Genomic DNA, 21,183 nt, shown 5'->3' with positions numbered 1-21,183 from the left:
GAATTGAACCTGATGTGCATGGGTGTGTATTGGCATTTGGTAGGGTATTTCAAGCTGGCCTGGGCAGTGAGTTGGAGGAAAATCTGTATCTAAAGTGTGAGCCAGAGGTAGGTAAGGGAGCCCAAAGCCAGCACATGGATGATAGGCTGATATTAGCAAGACATGGTAATGTTTGCGGGATCCAGGAATGTGGGGGTGATTGTGAGAGGAGTGGGTGCTTGCATGCATCTGTTTGCTAGTGAACATCAGGCTGGCCTATCTAGAGAGAAGAAGGAGACCCAGGTGCTGGATGAGAGGGCCCAGGCTCCAGGCAGGGCTATTAGATGGGCTGAAGGCCCATGCTGATATTTGAGGGATGCAGGACTGTGGGCGTGCTTGTGACTGCAGAGGGCGAGGGGGTGTGTGTTTTCAGTAGGGAACTGTGTGTCACAGGCATACTGGGGACAGTCAAGCGAGAGTCCACTTAGATGATGAATACACTGGAACATCTCCTATATGGAGAAAGGCTGAGCGAGCTGGGGGTGTTCAGCAGAGAGAAGTCTCAGGGGAGATGTCATCAATGTGCACAAATACCTGAAGGGAGGCTGTGAAGATGGAGCCAGGCTCTTCTCCAGGGTGTCCAGTGACGGGACAAGAGGCATTTGGCACAAGCTGAAAGGAGGCTCTGTCTGAACACCAGGAAACCCTTTTTCACTGTGAGGGTGAGGGAGCACTGACACAGGATGCGCAGAGAGGTTATGGAGTCTCCAGCCGTGGAGGTTCTCAAAATCCGCCTGGACATAGTCCTTCGCAACCAGCTCTAGGTCACCCTTCCTGAGGTGGGGTTTGGGCCCAATGACCTCCAGTGGCCTCTTCCAAATATAACAATTCTGTGTTTCTCTAACACAAGACATGAGGAGGGTCTGAGAGAACTGGACTTCTTCAGCCTTCAAAAGAGAAGCTTAAGAGAGAGCTTTTGGATGCTTCTAACACTTGACTGGAGGATGAAGGGCCAGATGGAACCAAACGTTTCTTGAGCACAGTGATAGAGCAAAAGGCAAGGGGCACGTTCTGGAAGGGGGGCAACTGCTACTAGAAATTTGGAATTGTGGGTTTTTGTAATGATGAGGGTGGAGCGTGATTGTAGATAGATCCCAGTAAGAATGGTACTCCACAGAGTGTTGATTAAAATACCATTAATTGGAGATAACACCAGAAGGTAGAAGGGGATAGCATGGGTGACGTTATGCCCCTTCAGATGCTGGAAACCCTGAGTTATGGAGCATGAGGTGGAGCTCGAGTTGGGGTTTAGCACATAGTGCAAATCCTGCCCTTGCTGAGACTGGCTGGCATTGTTGTCTTTTAAGTTTTCATTGGATTTCTTAGAAATAGACCACTCCTAATTTCTACTGTTGAGCAAAAGGACATTTGTAAGAAAGCATGGTTTTTCACTCTTAGATGAAGACAAGCACATGCTCATGGCAATGTTGCCAAGTTTGCCAAGTGATATATACAGCTCAGCACAGCACAAGCCTGTGCCTACTCAGGTTAGGTTAACTTAACAATAATGAACAGTTTGTTATCTCTGCCATGACTGGTGCGTGGGCTGGCTTTGGAGTTAATGTGGAAAGGTGGCGGGAGTAGGGGTCCCCACCTGCCCATCCGCCACCCCTTCACATGCCCTTTCAGCTCTGGGGTGCAGAGCTACCCTATCCTCACCCCTCGCAGTGCAGCAATCCAATGGGTGCCCCATGAGCTCCCTGGGAGTAGGAGGTGACCCACTGATCCCTCGTCCTGTTCCCTGCTGACCCCTCACCCTTTCCCCTAGAGCTGGAGAAGCTTGTCCTTGTCAACTGTGGGTTTGTGGCATCTAACAGCCCCAATGGAGCCAGGTTGCTCTCCCACACTGTGGGTTATCCCACCAGACTAAGACACAGCCAGAACCCCTGGGCTGCTGCACAGCAGGGTTCATCTCCTAGTTCTGGGGACTTGGAGGAGGGGCATTGTTCCCAGGCAGCTGAGGAAGGAAAGTGAAGAAGTGGCAGATACAGAGGAGACTTCTGTTTCCAGAAGAAATAGCAGTGTCCCCAGTGAGCTGAGGACCCCAGGGGAAGATGTGAAACTTAGTGGGGAAGAAACCCCTGTCCTCCCAAGTGGTCCAGCACTGGGTGTGCAGAAGAGCAGGTGATTCTAGCTGGGGAGGTGAGGACTCCACTGTGAGCTGCCCAGGAACAGCCTCTTCCCATGACTGGGGACCACAGGGACCCCCATGGTGGAAATGTTCAGAATGCCATTGGCTGAGGGAGCCACAGGTGTTGCTGCTGGAGGAGGGAGACACCCAGGAGGAGCATTTCAGGCACAGGAAGAAGAGATCACTTCTCTTTCCCGCTTCTTCCTTTGCTCCCCCAACAGAGTCGTTTCTGGCAGCTCTGTTATCTCGGGGCTGCGAGGTGGTTTTCTGACTCTCTCACTCAGCAAACAGGCAGGTTGGTCTCAGCATGCACCTCGGATATCTCGTCCTCACTGTCTTCCTGGGGCAACTGCTGGGTAAGTCCTGGCTTTCTGTAAACACGTACTACTTCTTCTCCCAAGGAAACCCTTGCCAGCCTTATCAGGATCATGCAGAGGACTACTCTTGACTAACAGGAAAACGCTGGGAAATACCCGCTCACATTTGTGGTTTTGCAATAGTTCTCTCAAGATGCTGCTACTGTTGGAAACAAAATTTGAACAGAGAGGAGAGAGACCTCAGAGCCCTTCTCCTGCTTTTCCCTCCCCTGCAATCCTTCTCTCTCTGCCTCTCTCTTCTGATCCACCTGCTGTCACTGTAGGAGATCTCAGCTCTCTCTGCACTCCCATATTTCTCCCTTTCCACCACAAATTAGCAGATCCTGTCAAAGCTGTGACAGGGACTTCAAAGGTCTCATCTCACTGACATTAACTGGGTGTCCCATTCTGCCTCCTGGCTGGCACTTGACTGTCATGGCTGCCAGTTTTCTCCTGGTTGCCAACACAGCCAGCGCTCCCTTTTTCAAGCTCAGCATTGTGTGTACTCAGGGAGCTAGGAGCCCTCAGAGATGACAGGGATGGGGAAGTAGGATGAGTCTTTTTGCCACAGCTCCGTGGACCCCTCAACCTGGGGGAGGGATGCTGGTCCCAGCACATGGTGCTCAGGCATGACGGGCTGTTCCCTGGTCCTCTGGGCAGTAGGAGAAGGAGCAGGGACAGAGCACAGCTCTCCTCAGGATCCATGCTGTGCTGAGAGCTCCAAGCTCCTGCCCAAAACTACTCTCCAGCTGGCTGTGCCCAGGCCTCAGGATTTTCCTGCAGGGCAAGGGAGAGGGAGCCTTCTCCAGCAGGGTTTTGCATGCACTCCTGGTTTGCTTCCCAGAGCTTCTCCCTGCACAGTCGCTGTCACATGTGTTCTTCCAGACACCGTGGGGCAGACTAGTGTCATCCAGTGGGTCCCAGTGAAGGAGAGAGGCTCCTTCCAAACAACCTGCACATAGCAGACCTCCAACTTTTGGTGCTTGCTCTGGTACCAACAGAGGAAAGGCCAAGCTCCCCAGCTGGTCTCGTTTCAGGCAGCAGATGGCCCCAAGTAGAGTGGCCATCTCGCCACATTGCTGAACAGCACAGGGAAATACAGCGTCCTGCAGGTAGAGGCAGTCAAGGTCTCTGGCAGTGCCTTGTACCTCTGCGCTGTGAGTGACACCCTGGTGCAGAGATCTTTGACTGTGCAACAACCCAGGGTAGGGAGGGCATCTGTCTTTCAAGGCTGAGCTTGGGGAAGGGGCTCTCAGCTCTCCCCTTGCATCACGGCTTTCTCTGTACACCCAGGGATCTGCAGGCCAAGATCCTGCTTCCCACCACAAAGAAGACAAGCTGCCTGCTGCATGGCCAGGTAGAGGCTGTGCAGGGAGACACCAGGGCTTCTTCCGCTTGGACCCAAGGGCTCGTAAAAGAGCAGCCGTGCCTAGAGAGGTTTCTGCCAAGCCTGTTGCGCAGGAGCCACCTCAGCCAGTCCGTCACATCTCTCCAAGCCAAACACTCTTCCCCTTTCAATGTCCCATAAGAAGGAGCTCATAGAGCAGAGTGGGTATGAGCTGAGATGGCCATTGAGGCAAGACCTCACCCTGAAGGAGGAGGAGAAAGAGCTTCCCTCACCTAGTTCTCAATGCAGAAGGAGGCAAGAGATGTGAATGAAGGAGAGAGGAGTTATACATGATTTCATAAGGGCCTTGCACTTGCCAAGGTCCACAGGCACCCTTTGTGGAGGTAATAGTCTTCTGACCTGACACGCTCATCCCTTAATCCAAATGTCCCAGCTAATGATGAAGGCTGTGTTTTGATTTCCTGCAGTGCTACCTTTTCATTTTCTCATTTCTACCATGCCCATTCATTCACAGAGTGCCGGGATGATGAGCCCAAGGCTTTCCAGAGCTGAAATGCATCAGTGCAGACAGCAGATGCAGACCGTGAGCCGGAGGGTTCCTGTGCAGGCAGTTAATGTAAGGCTGTGGCACTCTGGTGGGGTGGTTTGTGTCTCTGTTTGCAGGGAGGGCCTTGGCTGCTTCCAGCCCTGCAGTCCTCAGCCCCACACCCCCAGGTTCACATCCATGAGGACATTTCACACCTTTCTCCCTCCCAACCTCCCAACCTCCTTCCCTCCCAGCTCACTCTAGCTGTATGTGGTTATCACTTTCTCAGGTGGATGGGTCGTGCTGCTGGGATTTGGCTCTCTTCCTCCTAATGCTGCCCTCAGGAGAAAGCTGGTGGCCTATTTGGCCTCCTGCCCTGTCTGCAAAGCCTCTGGGAGTCCTCAGCGGACACTAAGGGTGTGCTTGGGGCCTTATTTGAAGGTGTTGCAGCCCTTCCCTGCCAGGGTGATCCCCCGTGTTGCCTCTCCTGAGCCCACAGTTGCTCACGTGGGTGCATGTCTGCTTGCCTGTGTGGACATTTGTGCATGTGGATCCCTGCACTGAGCAGGTATTGAACCGGAGGGACTGGAGTCCTTATGTTGCTGTGCGCAGGAAAGCCAAAGAGCTGATGAACCCTTTGGTCTTCAGCCCCTTGGACCTTTGTGTCCTGAGCAGCCAGCAACTGGCCCTGGGGGAAAGGGATGTCTGATTCAAGGTCACACATCCCAATGCCTGCTGCTCTTCCCTGACTGGGTCAGGGCAAGACCCTCTTTCTCCCAGGGGCTGCTGGTGGTGGAAGGGAGGGCGCTGCATGAGAGGTGGAAACACTCTCTTGGAAGCTGTTTCCCTGAGGAATTCTTCCTCGAGGTGACTTCTGGCTTCTTCCTGTCAATGACCTTCTTTCTCCTATTCCAGCCAGGCTTTCTTTGTCCATGGTCATTGCTCACTGGTAGCCTGATGGTGCAAAATGGGGCTACAACAGCAGAGAGAGTTTCCTTCCCTGTCTGCAGGTGAGCCCTGAACCCGTTTTACTTCTTCCCTCCCTGGCCCCCACACACTCTACTAGTCCATTTCTCCCCACACCCCCTTCACCTCTGCAAAGGTCTCGGGCATTGGCTTTGGACTGCAGAGAGGCGCCCGGAGGGAGGCCCTCATCCTGATCTTTCCCGTCCCCAGCAGCTCCAGGTGCTTAGCGGTCCCAGGCTAGGGATGGAGCTGCGCACACTGACTCTTGCTGGGGACTCTCCAGGTCGGCTTCCGCTTTCTCCTCCTCTGCTGACAAAGGGGTTTTAGCCTTTTCCCATCTCTCCGTCTTTTGCTCCTGTCTCCTGGGTTGGGCTGGAGGAAGGGGAGGGTCCAATTCCCAAGTGTCAGCACTCCTGCTTCTTAGCAAACAGGACTGCAAGCACTGGGGCTGTTTCTCAGAAAACATCCAGCAGGGACGGTGCAGCGGTCCCGGGCAAATGTGGGCAGTCACCGCAACTTGCACCCATAGGATGTGTGAGTCAGGCCAGAGACTGACTGCAGGTTTCAGCTGGACTCTTGTTCTCATTTAGATCTCACCCATTGACATCACAAGTGAATGGAAGGAATTGCACAGCCACGTACACACAGGTGCACGTGAAAAAGTGCTCACATCCACACACGCAGGGTGCACACACGTCCCCATCCCTAGGGTCACAGAGGTGTGTGCGATCACAAGCATGTATGTACACAAATGCACATGGTCCTTGTACACATATGGAAGTGGAAGCACACACATGTGCCTGCACAAACACAAACATTTCCTCACGTGGGAGCACACATGAAAAGACATGTGCATGCACATCCATATGTAGATGCACATACCTTAACCCTCCAGGACATGTCATCACATAAATGTTCACATGTGCTTATACGCACCTGCACCCTCACACTTGCATGTAGATATATATGCAAGTGCCGGTACGAACACAGATATAGATGTGCTCATCTGCACACAGTATGCCCACCCACATACACTCACATGCACACTCAAAACACACACTTACTTTCTCACCTGCAAAAATGTGCACGTACACAAACACAGGCACAGACACACACAGAAATGCACTTGTTCACACACACGTTGGCAGACACTCACTCTCACATGTGCAGTTGCAAATGCAAACACGTAGGCACAAATACGCCCACAAGAACAGACAGATGCACAGACACATGAGGAAGCACAGCCTCCCCCAACATTCTGATAACCAGGACTCCACCAGCCAGCTCTCTGCCTCTGTGCCCCTCACCTTTAGGCAAGTCCTTGAAAGCCCAGTGTTAAAGAAGTTAAATCAGGCACCAGCCATCCCTGGTGGATTAATGACAGCAAAGGGCTTTTGTGGGTTGGGCAGAAGTGGTTCACCTGATTGTGTTCTCATTAGAGGAAAGAGAAAAGGTGGATTGGGGTCCAAGCTGCAGGGTCCTTTTTGGACATTCAGCCTGTTCACATGTGAAGTCCATTCATGAGAGACAAAGTCAAAGCTAGAGACAATCCCTATTGCTGCAGCTCCAGGGGTTGCCCACCTAACAAGGCAAAGAAATCCCAAAGTCTGACAAGGTCCAGCCAATCCCTGGTGATCGCTGTAGGGCAGTTGTGGAGGTCTGGGACCAGTTCCATCTTCAAAGCAGGGAGAGGTGCTGCCCTGACATGCTCACACATCAGCAAAGGGTTGTGTGTCTGGGCTGTAACCTGGCTCATTAGAGCTGATGGAGCTGCACTGCTGGAGAAGTCTGTCTCTGCATCGCCTTTTAGCACTGGAGCAGTCCCCAGAGCCACGGGCGTGGGGACAGGAGGCTGTGCCCAGCGCTGCACAGGCGCCAGGAGAAAAAGCCTTGTGCCCTGAGAGTCTCCTAGAAAGGCTGGTTTTTTCCAAGGGTCCTCACCTGGTCTGGAAGGCTCCTATGCAGGTCCCCCTCCAACCGTGACACGCCTCCCTTGGAAGGAGTTCAGCTCCTAACTATGCTCTGCAAGTGCAGCATCAGGAAGGAAGGTGCCAGCCACATGGGTTTGTTAGCAATCTTCTCAGAAAGCAGCTGCAACATTGCTTAGGCTAGTCAGCTGCTGCTGTTGTAAGGAAGAAATTTTTTACGATAATGGTGGTGAGGCACTGGAATGGGTTGCCCAGAGAAGTTGTGGATTCCCGTCATTGGAAGTGTTCGTGGTCAGGCTGGACGGGGCTCTGAGCAACCGGATCGAGTGAGAGATGTCCCCGCCATGGCGGGGGGTCGGCCTAGATGGTCTTTCAAGGTCCCTTCCAACCCAACCCATTCTAGGAGTCTCTGACAGCCCGAGCCATGCCCGCCAGGGGGGGCTGCTGCTCTGCTCGCCGGGGCCACCTTGCACCACCCAGCCCCTCCGGGCCACGGGCCCCGGGGCGCTTCCCCTGCCGCCAGGCATTGTCGTCAGCATCAGCACTGCCACCGGCATCGAGCATCGCCATCGCAATCGGCATCCAGCTTCTTCCGAGCTTCTCCATCGTTTCCCACCACGGGATCTCTTCCAGTCCTCGGAAGCCATCCCGCAGAGGCAGGAGTTTGAGCCCAACACAGACACGAGACAATGACGTAGAGGTGACCGAAACCCTCAGGCTTTCTCCATAGGTCCCAGACCATGAGGCTGTTGTAGAGGATTTGGCTCCACACCAAATGCAGAGCTTTTTGGGGTGCAGGTGAAGTCCCAGAGATGGGATGAAAGCTTGGGCGTGCCTAGGGTCCGAGACACAAAGGGGGCTCAAGGGGTGCCAAGGTCATGTCTCAGAGGCAGTCAGAAAGAGAAGTGCTATGTTTCCCAAAGGGGTCGAAGGTCTGAGGTTTGCTGAAGCTGAAAGCCGTCCACTGACCAGAAAGATTTCTGTACAGCTGGTCCCCAGGGAAGCCCGCACGGCTCTAGTAGCTCACTCAGCTGTTCAAGGTCCATGCTCCCGGGCTGCAGAAGCAGAGGGGAAAACCTGGTTTCTGCAACGGCAGAGGCCCCTGTCCTGAACTGGCAAAGGACGCCTTCTCCAGGCATTCCCTGGATGGGCTTCCAACAGGCCAGGTTGCATGCTAGCCTCAGTGGTGGTGTCTGGGAGCCCAGGGCAGCACAAGCAGCTGTGCCCTTGTAGGAAATCAGACCAACTGCACTCTGAGATGTCTTTTTAAAAGGGTAGCCAGCCAGGGAAGTGATCCTTCTCCTCTGTCACTCCTGAGACCATGCCTGGGGTCTTCTTATTTCTCACTCTGTTTTGACCCTGAAAATTCTCAAGTACTGGAATGCACTGTTCACAGATATTGTACAGGCTCTGGCCTTGGAAATTTTCCAGGCATGACAGGCACAGCCCTGAGCAGCCTGATCTAATGAGACCTGCTCTGAGCAGGGACTTGGAGTGGGTGATCTGCAGAGGACCTATCCAACCTAAATTGTGCTATGGTAAGAGTAAAAATAGTGTGGCTACAAGGATTTGTTAAAGGCTACAAGGAAGGAGAGGTCAAATGCAGATCCTACTTGTTTTGAGGAAACCGAGAATGGAAGGGTTATGGTCAAGTGAAAGAACTGTTTAGTTGCATTTGAGTGGTTTGGTTTTTTTTTTCCCCCAACAAGCTTTTCAGAAGCTGATTTATGAGATTTATGAGATGGGATGGGCAGTGTGGCTAGAAACGTCCTTTATCGGTTCCTGAGATATCTTCTCCTGAATAGAGGGAGAAAGTCCACAGTGCCTGGAGGGGCTGAGTGGGACAGTTGGTGTCTGCAGGGTTTGGGGTTGTTGACCATTGTGTTTGTGAGAGCTGCAGCCTTGGGGTGTGCTGAGAGGAGCTTGGGGCACCATACAGGAGCCAGGAGAGGCCAACTCAACCGTGGTCTTGAGGTTGGTGAAACAAGAGGCACGAGGCATGAAGGAAAGAGAGACTCCCAAGACGTTGCAGAGGAGGATGTGTCAGAGAGCTTGGTCACCAGGTGCATGTCTATCCCCCTTTAACCCCTCACCTTGGAAAAGCAAAGGCGTTGTCTGCAGGAGCAACACGTGTCCCTGCTGGAGGAGGGAGGACCACAGCACGGGCAATTCAAGCGTGCTAAGGAGAAGCATTTTGTCTTCCCTGTTTCATTCTTTGTTGCCCTTGCCGAGTCATTTCCGGCAGCTGTGCTCTCTCAGGGCTCTTGGTGGGGACGTGTGGCTTTTTTGAGTCTCTCTCACACATGCAGGAGGATTGGTCTCAGCATGCACCTCGGGTATCTCATCCTCGCTGCTTTCCTGAGGCAACCACTAGGTAAGCACTGGCTTTGACTGGAGGCTTGATTCCTCTTCCCCCCAGGAGACCCTCACCCCCTCAACAGTTCTCTGCAGGGAGCTGCTCTTGAATTATGGGCAAATGTTGGGAAACATCAGATCACACGGGTGGATTTGCACCTGCTTTCTCAAGATGCAGATACCGATGGAAAAGAAAAATGAGACCAAGAGGAAGCATCTCCTCTGCTGATCATCTTAGACCCCTGCCCTTCCTTGTCTCTTGCCAACCATCCACCTCTCTCTGCCTCTCTCTGCTGATCTGTCTGGGCCCAGCGTTTCACAGACATATGACTGCAGAAGCTCTTTGCTCTCTCAGCAGTACCTATTTTCTGACGCACAGCACTTCTGAAAGATGATGCAGGGACATGAAAGCTCTCTCATCCCACTCTCATTCTTAGGGTGTGCCAGTATCTCTCCTGGCTGGCACATGTCATGCAGCATGCCCTGGCTATCCATTGCTCCTGTGTGATTGCAATGCCAGGGCTTCCTTTTCCCTCCCCGCCCTTGACCTTGGAGCCTTTTGAGAGCACAGGGAATGGGGAGCAGGATGAAACTTCTCACAGGAGTTCCCGGGTCCCTCACCCTGCTGCAGGTGTCCTGGAGCCAGCACAGGAAGGCCAGGCACTACAGGCTCTTCCCTGGAGCCTCCAGGCAGTAGGAGAGTGAGGATGGAAGACCTGGGTGAAAGCACAGCTCTCTCTGGGGGTATCCCTGTGGGAGGTTATTGGCATTACTGTGCTATGGGATCCACGCTGAGCTGAGGTCTCAGACCTCCTGCCCAAAGACACTCACCACCTTGCTGTTCCCACCCATGGGGGTCTTGCTGCAGAGCAGGACACAGGGAACTTTCTCCTCTGGCACTTTGCATCCCCTCTTGTTTTGCATCTTGGAGCCTTTCCCTGCACAGCCGCTGACCCTTGCTTTCTTCCAGGCACCATGGGGCAGACCACCGTCACCCAGCAAGAAGGACAAGTCACAGTCAAGGAGAGAGACACCTTCCAGACCACCTGCACCTACCAGGTCACTAACTTTTATGGATTGTTCTGGTACCAGCAGAGGAAAGGCCAAGCCCCACAGCTTATCTCATATCAGGCAGCAGCTGGCCCCAGGCGGAGTGGCCGTCTCACCACATTGCTGAACACCACAGGGAAAAACAGCCTTCTCCAGCTGGAGGAAGTCGAGGTCTCTGATGCTGCCTTGTACCTCTGTGCTGTGCAAGACACGCTGGTGCAGGAAGCTTCTTTGGCTGTGCAAGAAGCCAGGGGAGAGAGGGCATTGGTTTGTGTGAGGCTGAGCTTGGGGGAAGGGGCCCTCAGCTCTCCCCTGGCAGTGTTGCTTGCCCTGTACACCCAGAGCTCTGCAGGTCAAAATCCTCTTCCAGGAGAGGACAGTGTCAGTGGCTTGAGAGGAAGAAGAAGGTGGTGAACGAGTCTCAGGTTCCCTCGTTTTCACCGTGGGTTATGTGGTTATCCTGCCCATGGCTTTGGAGAAGTGATGGGCAATGTAGGAGGTTGGGACCGCTTCTGCAATGGTTCCCTGCTGCTCTTAACTTTCTGGTTTTGTCTACTGCACATTGCTGCTTCAGGTATTCCTGCAAGCCTGTTCCTTAGAGTACCTGCTCCGGGATGTGTCCCTCAGAGGTCAGAGTTCAAAGTAAGACGAAAAATGTAAATAACATGCCACAGGACAATGCTCCTTCCAGGAATTACATGCTTACAACAATTTTGGAAAATACTCAGAACTACTCTGTGGCTCCTCCAGTTGCTGCATGCCTATGTGCTGTGATCCAGAGGACCTGCTGTCCCCCAGTGCACTGTGCCGGTCCTTGGAGGCCTCCTCATGCCCTGCCTCGTGGGCTTTCCCCAGCCCTGCCTCATTTCTTCTGCAGTGGGACCAGGCTGTACAACTCTGTACAAGAGCACAATGGGGGAAGAGACCTCCAGGCAGAGGTGGGCAACAGGCCCTGCCAGGAGAAGAGCCAGCTTTGAGGAAAGCTCCTTCATGCTCGGCAGAAGGCCAGGCACCACAGAGCAGCCATGGGGGCTTGGGCACTGGCTGCTGTCCTTGGGCTCCCTGTCTGGTGGGAGCTGGGGCTGTGTGAGAAGCATGAGGCCCCTGGTGTGTGGCCTGGCCAGGCTGATTTCAACATCAGCCTGTGAGTCACCTTAGCCCTGCACACCTGTGTAACTGCTGGGCTGTGCAGGGCACTGTTTGGGGGGTGGAGGGTGTAGAGGGTGTGTAGGTAGCATTCCCTTCTGCACAGGTTTGTCAGCTGTTGACCTCTCAGAGCCTCCAGCACCACGGGGCTCCTCACTGGGGGATAGCAGTGGTTGGGCTCCCCATCTGCAGGACCTGCTCTGAGGCCAAGGGGCCATACCTGAGCAGAGATGCCAGAATGCAGGGCCTGATCTCCACTGGCTGTGGAGCAGCTGAGTATGTCTTCCTCGGCTTCAAGAGGCAGTGACTGCAAGGGACCCATTGCCCTGTCTCCCACCCTCCCCTTCCTCTGCAAATGATGAAAAGTTCCCTTGCGTCCTCACCTTCTCCCCCCACAACCAAAGGCAATGCCTTTCGTCCTTGGCACCACGAGACAATGTCCACCAAGAAAAGGATTACGTGGAGGCAGAGGCTGTGATGCGGAAAACTTTAATGACTCTGAAGAGGGAAGGGAGTTCAATTCTAGAGGAGGCTGCCGGTGCAGGGAGAGCAATAGCAGCTGCTGAAAGTCTGCGCCCATTGCCCATGGTGGAGATCCTGCAGGACATCCATTTGCTTGCACCGCAGAGAGAGCGGGGTCAGCAGATGCCCCAGGTTGGGTCTGGGGATCTTACGGCCCAGAAGAACAAAAGAAGGCAAGAAAGAGATCGGAGGTAGTGGAAGGCAGGGGATTTAGACTTTGGCCATGTTTTCAGAGGGCCTCCGCTGCCCTCCTTTGGAAGGGCAGCACTGGATGTTCAGCCTCTCTGAAATGAATGGCCGGGAGCTCTGTCCTCAGTTCAGCATCCGCTGCTGGTTTTGGGGTGGTCCTTGCCCGGGCTGTCACCAGGGGCTTTAGCAGGGGGGGCACCTTCTGCCACAGTAGCGGCTGGTGATGCAGGAGAGGTCACAGCACCCAGAGTTGATGGGGACTCCGTCACAGCTGAGGATGCTGCCAACAGCAGCGGAGGTGGAGGAGCCCACAACGGTGTTCTGCGGGAAGGAGCTGAGGATGGGGCCAGGCAGGGTCACCACCACTGGGGAGGGCTGGATGACAACGGTGGAGTTCTGGCACTGCCTGACGCAGGGCTCATTGCAGCTGTTGGCCAGTGGAGTCGGGCCACAGGGCTGGCAGGGCTGGCACTGGTTGTAGCAGGACATCTCTCAGGTCCAGAAGTTTACCTGGGAGAGAGGGCACAGAGGAATCACAGCACTGGTACATGCGAGAAGCCGTCTGCCATGAGTCCATCAGCAAAGTCAAAGGCACCTGCTGAGCTGGGAGGTAGAAGCTGGGCAGTGAGGCAAAAGGGTTTCTCAGCCTTATCCAGACACGGTACTGCAAAGTGTCACCAGGCCCAAAGAAGCTGCTGACTATCTCTTAAAAGAAGAGCCTCCTCAGCCAAGTCCCAGACACTCTCTGAGTGAGACCTTCACCTTTCTTCCCCCTCCCATGACAAGCAGCACCATGACCCAGCATAGGACTGAGGAGCATGCATCTGCATGAGCAGAAAATAACATGAGGAAAGGCCTTCAGACTCACCTGGTTCCCAAGGAGAAGGACGTGAGGGAGGTGGATGAGAGAGCAAGGAGCTGGGCTGGCTTTTATGGTGGCCCTGACCTGCCCCAGGCCCAGCGGGAGCTTCTACGGAAGTGACAATTTTCCAAGGTGCTCATGATGAACGGAAAACATCTCAGCTAATGACATGGGCTGGGTGGTTGTTTTCCCTGATGACACCTTTTCATTTCCTGGCTTATGCCGTACCCATTCCCTCATGGAGGCTTCTTCTGAGTGCTGGGATTGAGAGGCCCCAGGATTTCCAGGACAGGAACGCGACGTTGCTGGCAGAAGACTCAGTTCAGGTACCGGATGGGTGCAGTGCAGGCAAATGATGTTGGCCTGGGGCACGCTGGTGGGGTTGCCTGTGGCCACGTTGACAGGAATGGCCCAGCTGCTCCCAGCCCTGCAATCCTTGACTGGTCACCCAAGGGCTTCCCTGTGTGAGGACGTGCCGTGTCTTTCTTTTTCCCTCCCTCCCTCCTTCCCAACTTGCTCCAATGTTCACTTGTGGTCGGTTTCCCAGGCAGGTGGGCTGCGCTGCTGGGTTTCAATCCTCTTCCTCCTAAACCTGCCCTCCGGAGAAATTTGTTGACCTCTTTTGGCATCTTACTGGCAGGGGATTACAGGGATCACAAGGGCCCTTAATGCAAACTGTTTTTCTGAGCATGCTGAGCCAGTGAACACATCTTCCACAAGGGTAGAAGATGACCACCTGGAAGGCACTTCTCGCTTACTGCAGCCCCCCACAGGGCAAGAGGCGGTTGAACACAACAAGGTTGTTTCCCTGCAGAGGCTGCCTGCTGCACTCCCAGGTCCTGAAGGAGCATTTGAGAGTCCATTCTGGTCCCCACTCAGAAATGCAGCAGGAGTTGAAGGAGGCAGAAGTTCGCCCCATGGCTTCCATGGAGCATGTCAGGCACTCACCATAACCCTAACCTCTGGCCGAGGCTCCAGAGATCTGGAGCTAGACCGATATATTGATTTACATCAGACTTCACTCACTACATGAAGCTTATGACACATTTGTTCGGGGTGTAGAGCAAGTTTTTCATCATTTGCACCAGCTATTTGAACCTGGTTATGCTCATCTCCATCTTGAAGCGGTCAGCAGGCATGACTCTATGTTCTCCTGCTGTGACTTTAAACACTGTGAACATTGTGACATTTTTAGGCTGGGTCAGAACTCTCCAACCAAGTAAAAGAGAGCCGTGTTTTGGTCAGACTTTCCACCTGGCTGTCATTACTGTAAAAGCCTTTGGGCGTGGGGTACGCAAAACCTGCAGTCTATCCCCCATTCCAAAATTAGAGACAAAAAGCGGTGCTATTTCTTTGATCTAAATAGCAGCAACAATTATCTCTGTTTTGCGGGGAGTGACATGGCACTTAGAGCCACAAGGGACCTGAGAGGTAGAGAATTGTTATGCAGAACAAAAGAGCTACAAGCCAAACTGGGGTGGTCTGTGCGGAGGAAAGTCATGCTGAATGACATCCCCTTGTTTGAGGGCATGTTAACATACGCACCATCCTCCTGTCAGAGCGGAAAAAGGATTGGGGGAGTTTTAAACCAAGCGACAACCTCAGATATTCCAAGACCTCCTTTTACATCTTTATTATGGTGTGAAGGGTGTCAGGAAGGTGTTTGGAGTGAGAAACTCTTGTCAGCTTTATCATACATTGTATAACCACGGCCATAGCTATAAATACCGTTGATGGCACTGCCTTCTCGTGACTGTGCATTTGACCTGGGGACAATGAAAAGGTGCCCCAGTTGCTGGCTGTTGTGCAGGTCTGGAGAACGCTTACAGAGGCGCAAAGCCACAGCTGTTAAAAAGACGTTGATTGTTTGGCTATGATTTTCTGTGAGAAGTTTAAGGCTGAGGCAGAAGAAGAGCACGAACGTAAAGTTGGAAGTGCGGGGTGTGCTATAAACAGATCTGTAATGTAAACCCGCACCAGCGTTTCACACCCGTGAACAAAAATCCAGAAGAAGCACGGGGCTATATTATCTATGACAGGGAGTGTGTGCAGGAAATGGGATACATGACCTGAACTCCATTTTTTCCTGTGGAGATAGCACTGGATGCATGTACCTATGTGTAGTTTGCTGGAGTATTCCCTGACCTGATCCTCTTCCACCAAGGGTACATCTTTCTCTTGTTCCAGACTTTCCCACTGGTCTCAGGGACCTGGGATTCTGAAGGCTGGTCTTGCTAGTAAAGATTGAGGCAAAGGCGGCGTTCAGCACCTCAGCTTTTTCCACGTCACCTGTGTCCTTACAGAAGCCTAGTTGCCATTGACATCCGTGGCCAGATTCAGTTCCAGTTGGGCTTTGACTTTCCTAATCTCATCCTTGCACGCTTAGGCAGTGACCCTTAATTCCTCCTAGGTTACCTGTCCTTGCTTCCACCTCCTGTATGCTTCCGTCTTGTGTTTTGGTTTTGCCAGGATCAACTTGTTCATGCACGCTGGCCTCCAGGCATGCTTGCCTGACTTCCTCCTCATTGGGATGGTCTGCTCTCGAGCTTGGAGGAGGTGATCCTTGAATATTAACCAGCTTTCCGGGGACCCTCTGGCTTCCAGGGCCTTATATTAGGGGACGTGTCCAAGCAGCTCTTTAAAGAGCCAGAAGTCTGCTCCCCTGAAGTCCAAGGCTGTGAGTTTGCTTTTTACTCTCCTCCCCTCCCCTCAGGATCCTGAACTCCAGCCTTTCGTGGTCAATGCAGCCCCGGCTGCCCTTGAGCTTCACATCCCTAACAAGCCCTTCCTGCTTGGTGCATAGGAGGTCCAGCAGACCTCATTGGTCTCACTGGATCCTCTATCACTTGGGTGACGAAGGTGTCTGGGGAGGTCCCTGCTGACTGGCAGGTGGCCAATATTATTGCGATTTACAAGAAGGGCATGGGGGAAGGCCCAGGAAACTGCAGACCTATTAGTCTAACCTCAGTCCCTGGAAAAGTTGTGGAGAAGATCGTGCTGAGTGCTATTGAAAGGCTTTTTAAAGAACAATGCGCTCATCTGGAACAGTCAACATGGGTCCATAAAGGGAAAGTCCTGTTTAACTACTTTGATATCCTGCTATGAGAAGGTCACCTGCCTCATGGATGAAGTGAAGGTGGTGGATGGAGTTCTTCTGCCTTTCAGTAAGGCTTTCGATAGTGTCCCTCGCAGCATCCTTCTGGACAAGTTGTCCAACTGTGGGATGAGCAGGTACACGGTGTGCTGAGTGAAGAACTGGCTGAAAGGCAGGGCTCAAAGGGTTGTAGTGAATGAGGCTACATCTGGCTGGCGACCGGTCACCAGAGGTGTTCCTCAGGGCTCGCTTCTAGGGCCAGTTCTCTTCAGTATTTTTATCAGTGGTCTGGATGCAGGAGTTGAATGCACCATTAGCAATTTTGCCGACAATACCAAAGTGGGAGGTGCCGTTGACTCTCTTGAGGGAGAAGAGGCCTTGCAGAGGGATCTAGATAGATTGGAGCATTGGACAATCATTAATGGCATGCAATTTAACAAGTCCAAACGCCGGATTCTGCACCTAGGGTGGAGTAATGCCAGGCACAAGTATAAACTGGGAGAGGAGTGGCTGAAGAGCAACCCTGCAGAAAGGCATTTGGGGGTGCTGGTTGGCAGCAGGCTCAATATGAGTCAGCAGTGTGCCCTGGCAGCCAAGGGGACAAACCGCATCCCGGGGTGCATGGAACACAGTACAAGCAGCTGGGCAAGAGAGGTGATCATCCCACTGTATTTAGCGTTGGTGTGGCCTCCTCATGAGTACTGCGTGTAGTTCTGGGCCCCAGAATTGAAAAAGGATGTGAAGGTACCTGAATGTGTCCAGAGGAGGGCAACAAAGCCGGTGAAAGGGCTGGAAGGTGTGTCCTATGAGGAGTGGCTAAGGACTTTGGGTTTGTCTAGTTTGGAGGAAATGAGGGTGAGGGGCAACCTCATTGCTCTCTACAGCTTCCTGAGGAGGGGAAGTGGAGAGGGAGGTGCTGATCTCTTCTCCCTGGCATCCAGTGATAGGACACGTGGCAACGATTCCAAGCTGCTCCAGGGGAGGTTCTAACTTGACATTAGGAAGCATTTCTTTACTGAGAGATTGGTCAGACACTGGAACAGGCTTCCTAGAGAGGTGGTCAATGCCCCAAGCCTGTCAGTGTTTAAAAGGCATTTGGACAATGCCCTTAATAACATGCTTTAACTTTTGTTCAGCCTTGAAGTGGTCAGGCAGTTGGACAAGATGACCGTTGTAGGTCCCTTCTAACTGTAATATTCTAGTCTAGTCTAGTCTAGTCTAGTCTAGTCTATTCTTTTCTATTCTATTCCATTCTATTCTATCCTTCACCTTGCTCAGAGGTGGCACTTGCCTTAACACTAGGTGGAGACACTGCCTGCTTCTCCACTGCAGTTGGGGTCTGGGGCTCATCAAGCTGCCAGAGAAAATCCTGTCTATCTCCCTGTCACCTGCTCTGATGCTGTGCAGTCAGCTTACTTGCACCTGCTTGCTGACTGACGAATGCTGACCACTTGCTGTCTGTTACGCCTGAGCATATTCTGTGTTGTTACAGTTCTGGCAACTGCAGTATCAGAAATATGCTCTGGAAATATCCTTTTATCAAGTTTGTGGAGAACTTAAGTTTTGCTCTTCTGCTCATTGACAGGGCTTTTGGTAAAGCAGGGAGGGACTGTGTGGAAAAAAGTGTATCTGGTGCCTGCAAATGAACTGGAGCTGCTATGGGTGCTGCCATGACCCAGGGAAGACGTGACAGCTGATACAGTCTACTCTTTGGCTGCTGAAATGAGGAACATCTTCCAGAAACCCGGTTTTCATGGCCTATGAGAAAGCTAAGGGTTCTATGGCCACTCTTCAAAAGTACTAGTCCCACGAGAAGCAGAGCGATCAGAAAAGGGGGAAAATAACTCCTGCTTTTCCAGAAGAAATCAAGACAGAGGTGGAAAAGCCCCTGGAGACTCCTGAGGATGCCAGCCCTGTTGTTCAGGAAGTGCCTGATAATATGCATCCATGGTATTGGAAGAATGCACAAGTGCTCCTAGGTACAGTAGGGCAGCAGAAGCATCTATCTTCTTGGGAAAACCAGGGAGGTTTTGTATACAAAGGAGATGGCATTAAGAGGTCCAGCCTGCTTGATTTAGTCCAATGTGTCCTTCCGACTTGTGGCCCATCTGAGAAGACCTAAGGGCTGGAATGTTTTTACGAAAGCCATGGCTGCGATGAATGTACCATCTTCTGTCATGGGTCATACAACACCTGGGGTCTCTGGGAAGAGCTAAAAGTGACTGAGGAGGCCCTAGAAGCACCACGCACACCACCCAGGAAGAGGAAGTTCCCTAAAACCCAGTGGCGCACCTCGTGAAGTTTACTGTTGAAACCAAAATATTCATAGAACCATGGAATTATAGCATGGTTTTCTTTGGACGGGACCTTTAAAAGGTCATGTAGTCCAACCCTCCCTGCCATGGGGGGTTTAAATTCATAAAATCTTTAAACTTTGCTCTCTGTGGTGTCCATTTAAAAAACATGTTGGTTTGGGTTGGGCTGAGCTTCAAGAGCACGCACTCAGCCTTGCAGCTGGGTTATAAGTTTTATTTGCAGAATCCAGTTATGAAAATTCCTGCAAAATTCCACGCTGGTCTGGGTCTTCTGAAACATATTTTGAGTAGCTGTGGCCAGGAGGAAAGCTTCATCTTCCTAGTTTATAAAACGTGTCAGTATCTGATCATTTTGTACTAGATTGTTAGAATACAATTTTGAAATCTGTTTAAAAGGCAATCCCTTCTTACGGTGATGTAGGAAAAAGACACAGTGGTATCCACAGGCCATGGAGGGGGGATGCTGCAGTTGCTTCCTCTGCAAAGCACTATCCATAGCCTTGTGTTTTAAAAAGGCCATGATGCCTTCAGGAAAGAGAGCACTCTTTGGAGGGTAAGCACATGAGTCAAAAAACTCTGTGTGGTTCTGATGTGCCAAGAAAAGTGCTCTCCAGGCTGGTTATGAGGATGTGTATTCACCACCATGCTCGGTTAAACACCTGGAAATGTTTCCCTGGTGTAGGGCTCTGCTGAGAAAAAACAAAAGAGCTTGGTCCACCTCAGACTTCTGTCTGAGACAGGAGATAATTCTACCCCCAAAGTATCTACCGATTACTGCCGTAATTTAGGCAACAGATGTGTAGGAGGTCTCAGTCCCAGGGTCAGAGCTGGTGCTGGGGCTCAGGCCAAGGCCAGACTCAAGAGAGGACAAGGTGAAGGCTCCCCCCAGCGACTGCCGTGGACTAGCTAGGAGCCTGGCCAGGCCAGGAGCATAACAGTAGCCCAAGCCAGACACAGGCACAGATAGGGCAGAGCTGGGGCAGGCCTGCGCTAGGCCAGAGCTCTCATAGAGACCGTGGGCCAGGAACCGAGCCAGAGCTGGGACCCATGGTTGCACTGGGTCTAGGTAGGCTTGGTCCTGATGCTCATTTTCCCTGTGTTACCACCTGACTCAGCACTGCCTCCCACAGAACCCGGCCTGGGGAGATCTGCCCCCGGTCCTCACCCCACGTAGGAATCACTCTGTCCCCTATCCTGGTCCTGTGGCGTTGGTGGTGTGTGAGGTCTGTGCGAGGGCAAACCCCCACACCACAGGGTCCCAGAGTCTGCAGCTGTGGGAAGGCATTCGCCTGCGTGTAGGGAGCAGTGGTGCTGCACAGAGCACAAGGGCCACTTCAGCCTCAGGGCTCTGGGAATGCTGAAGGAACTTGGTGCCTGGGGGAAGGCACTCCAACATGTGTCCTACGGTTGCACTGGTGCGTGCCCCGTGCCATTCAGGGACAGGTCACGGATCCTGCTGATTGCAGAATCAGGTCCCACTGTCACTGCTATGTCTTCACAGAGCTGGAGATATTTCCTCTCACATGGCACCTTTCCGGACCAGAGTTGGGTTGTGGCACTTGTGAGGCTGTAGAGCTCCTGGGCCTGAAGAAAGCTGCTCCTTGCTGGGGGAACACAAGGCACCAAAGAGCATCCGTGTGTGGTTGGCCACCAGTCACTGTCTTGGGCCTGCCTTCACCCAAGGGGGTGGTTGGGTCACAGGGACAGGGGACTCCAGTGTGTGACCTGCTGTAGCTGATACCAATACTAACTTGTGAACACCTCAGCCCTACACATGTAGGCAAGAGGTGGGCCATGCCAGATGCTGTGCTGAAGGGTGATAGGGCTGCACGGGGAAGCCGTGCCTGCTGCCCATGCCCAGGCGTGCTGGCCATGACCCCTAGATTGGCTGATGGAGAGAAGGAGCAGGCAGAGTAGGGACTGTGGGCCGTCCCCAAGGCTATTTACTCCTTCCCAATTCCTGCCATCCTTTGGCAATATTGTCTTCTGAGCCTCCTTGCCCAGCACAGCTCCAGCCAAAGCAAGAGGAGCTCTCTTCCCCAAGAGCCTGTGGGACTGCTGACCTCCTCGGGGACTCCCACATGCCCACAGTTCCTCTCTGGAGAACAGCAGTTGTCAGGATTCCTGTTCACATGACATGCTCCAGGGCCAAGGGAGTATTTCTGAGCAGGGTCACAGCAAGGCAAGGAGTGATGGCCATTGGCTGTGGAGTAACTAGGGTTGTCTCCCTCAGCTTCAAGAGGCATTGCCTGAAAGAGGACTCGCTGCAATGTGTCCCACCCTCCAATGCCTCTAGGAGTGATGAAGGGTCCTCCTGTGCCCCCACCTAATTCCCCTCCAAAGCAATGGCTTTGTC

General features: G+C 52.8%; 1 protein-coding gene and 1 gene segment (V, D, J or C); one reads left to right on the top strand and one right to left on the bottom strand.

Annotated features, from left to right (window-relative positions):
* Window positions 1-9,489: 9,489 nt before the first annotated feature.
* LOC128140712 (T cell receptor alpha variable 1-1-like) lies at window positions 9,490-11,889 on the top strand. The segment is given in 2 exon segments: window positions 9,490-9,668; window positions 10,620-11,889. Coding segments are annotated over 2 exon segments (543 nt in total).
* An 850-nt stretch (window positions 11,890-12,739) lies between these two features.
* LOC128140713 (feather keratin Cos2-3) lies at window positions 12,740-13,247 on the bottom strand. The gene has a single exon (XM_052784924.1). It carries the CDS (start codon window positions 13,043-13,045, stop codon window positions 12,740-12,742), a length of 306 nt encoding a protein of 101 aa, XP_052640884.1. The 5' UTR covers window positions 13,046-13,247.
* Window positions 13,248-21,183: the final 7,936 nt, after the last annotated feature.

The sequence above is a fragment of the Harpia harpyja genome, chromosome 4 (assembly GCF_026419915.1).
Source record: "Harpia harpyja isolate bHarHar1 chromosome 4, bHarHar1 primary haplotype, whole genome shotgun sequence".
In the NCBI taxonomy this organism is placed as follows: domain Eukaryota; kingdom Metazoa; phylum Chordata; class Aves; order Accipitriformes; family Accipitridae; genus Harpia; species Harpia harpyja.
The sequence above is the reverse complement of the archived record's forward strand: the minus strand, read 5'-3'. Positions and strand labels throughout refer to the sequence as shown.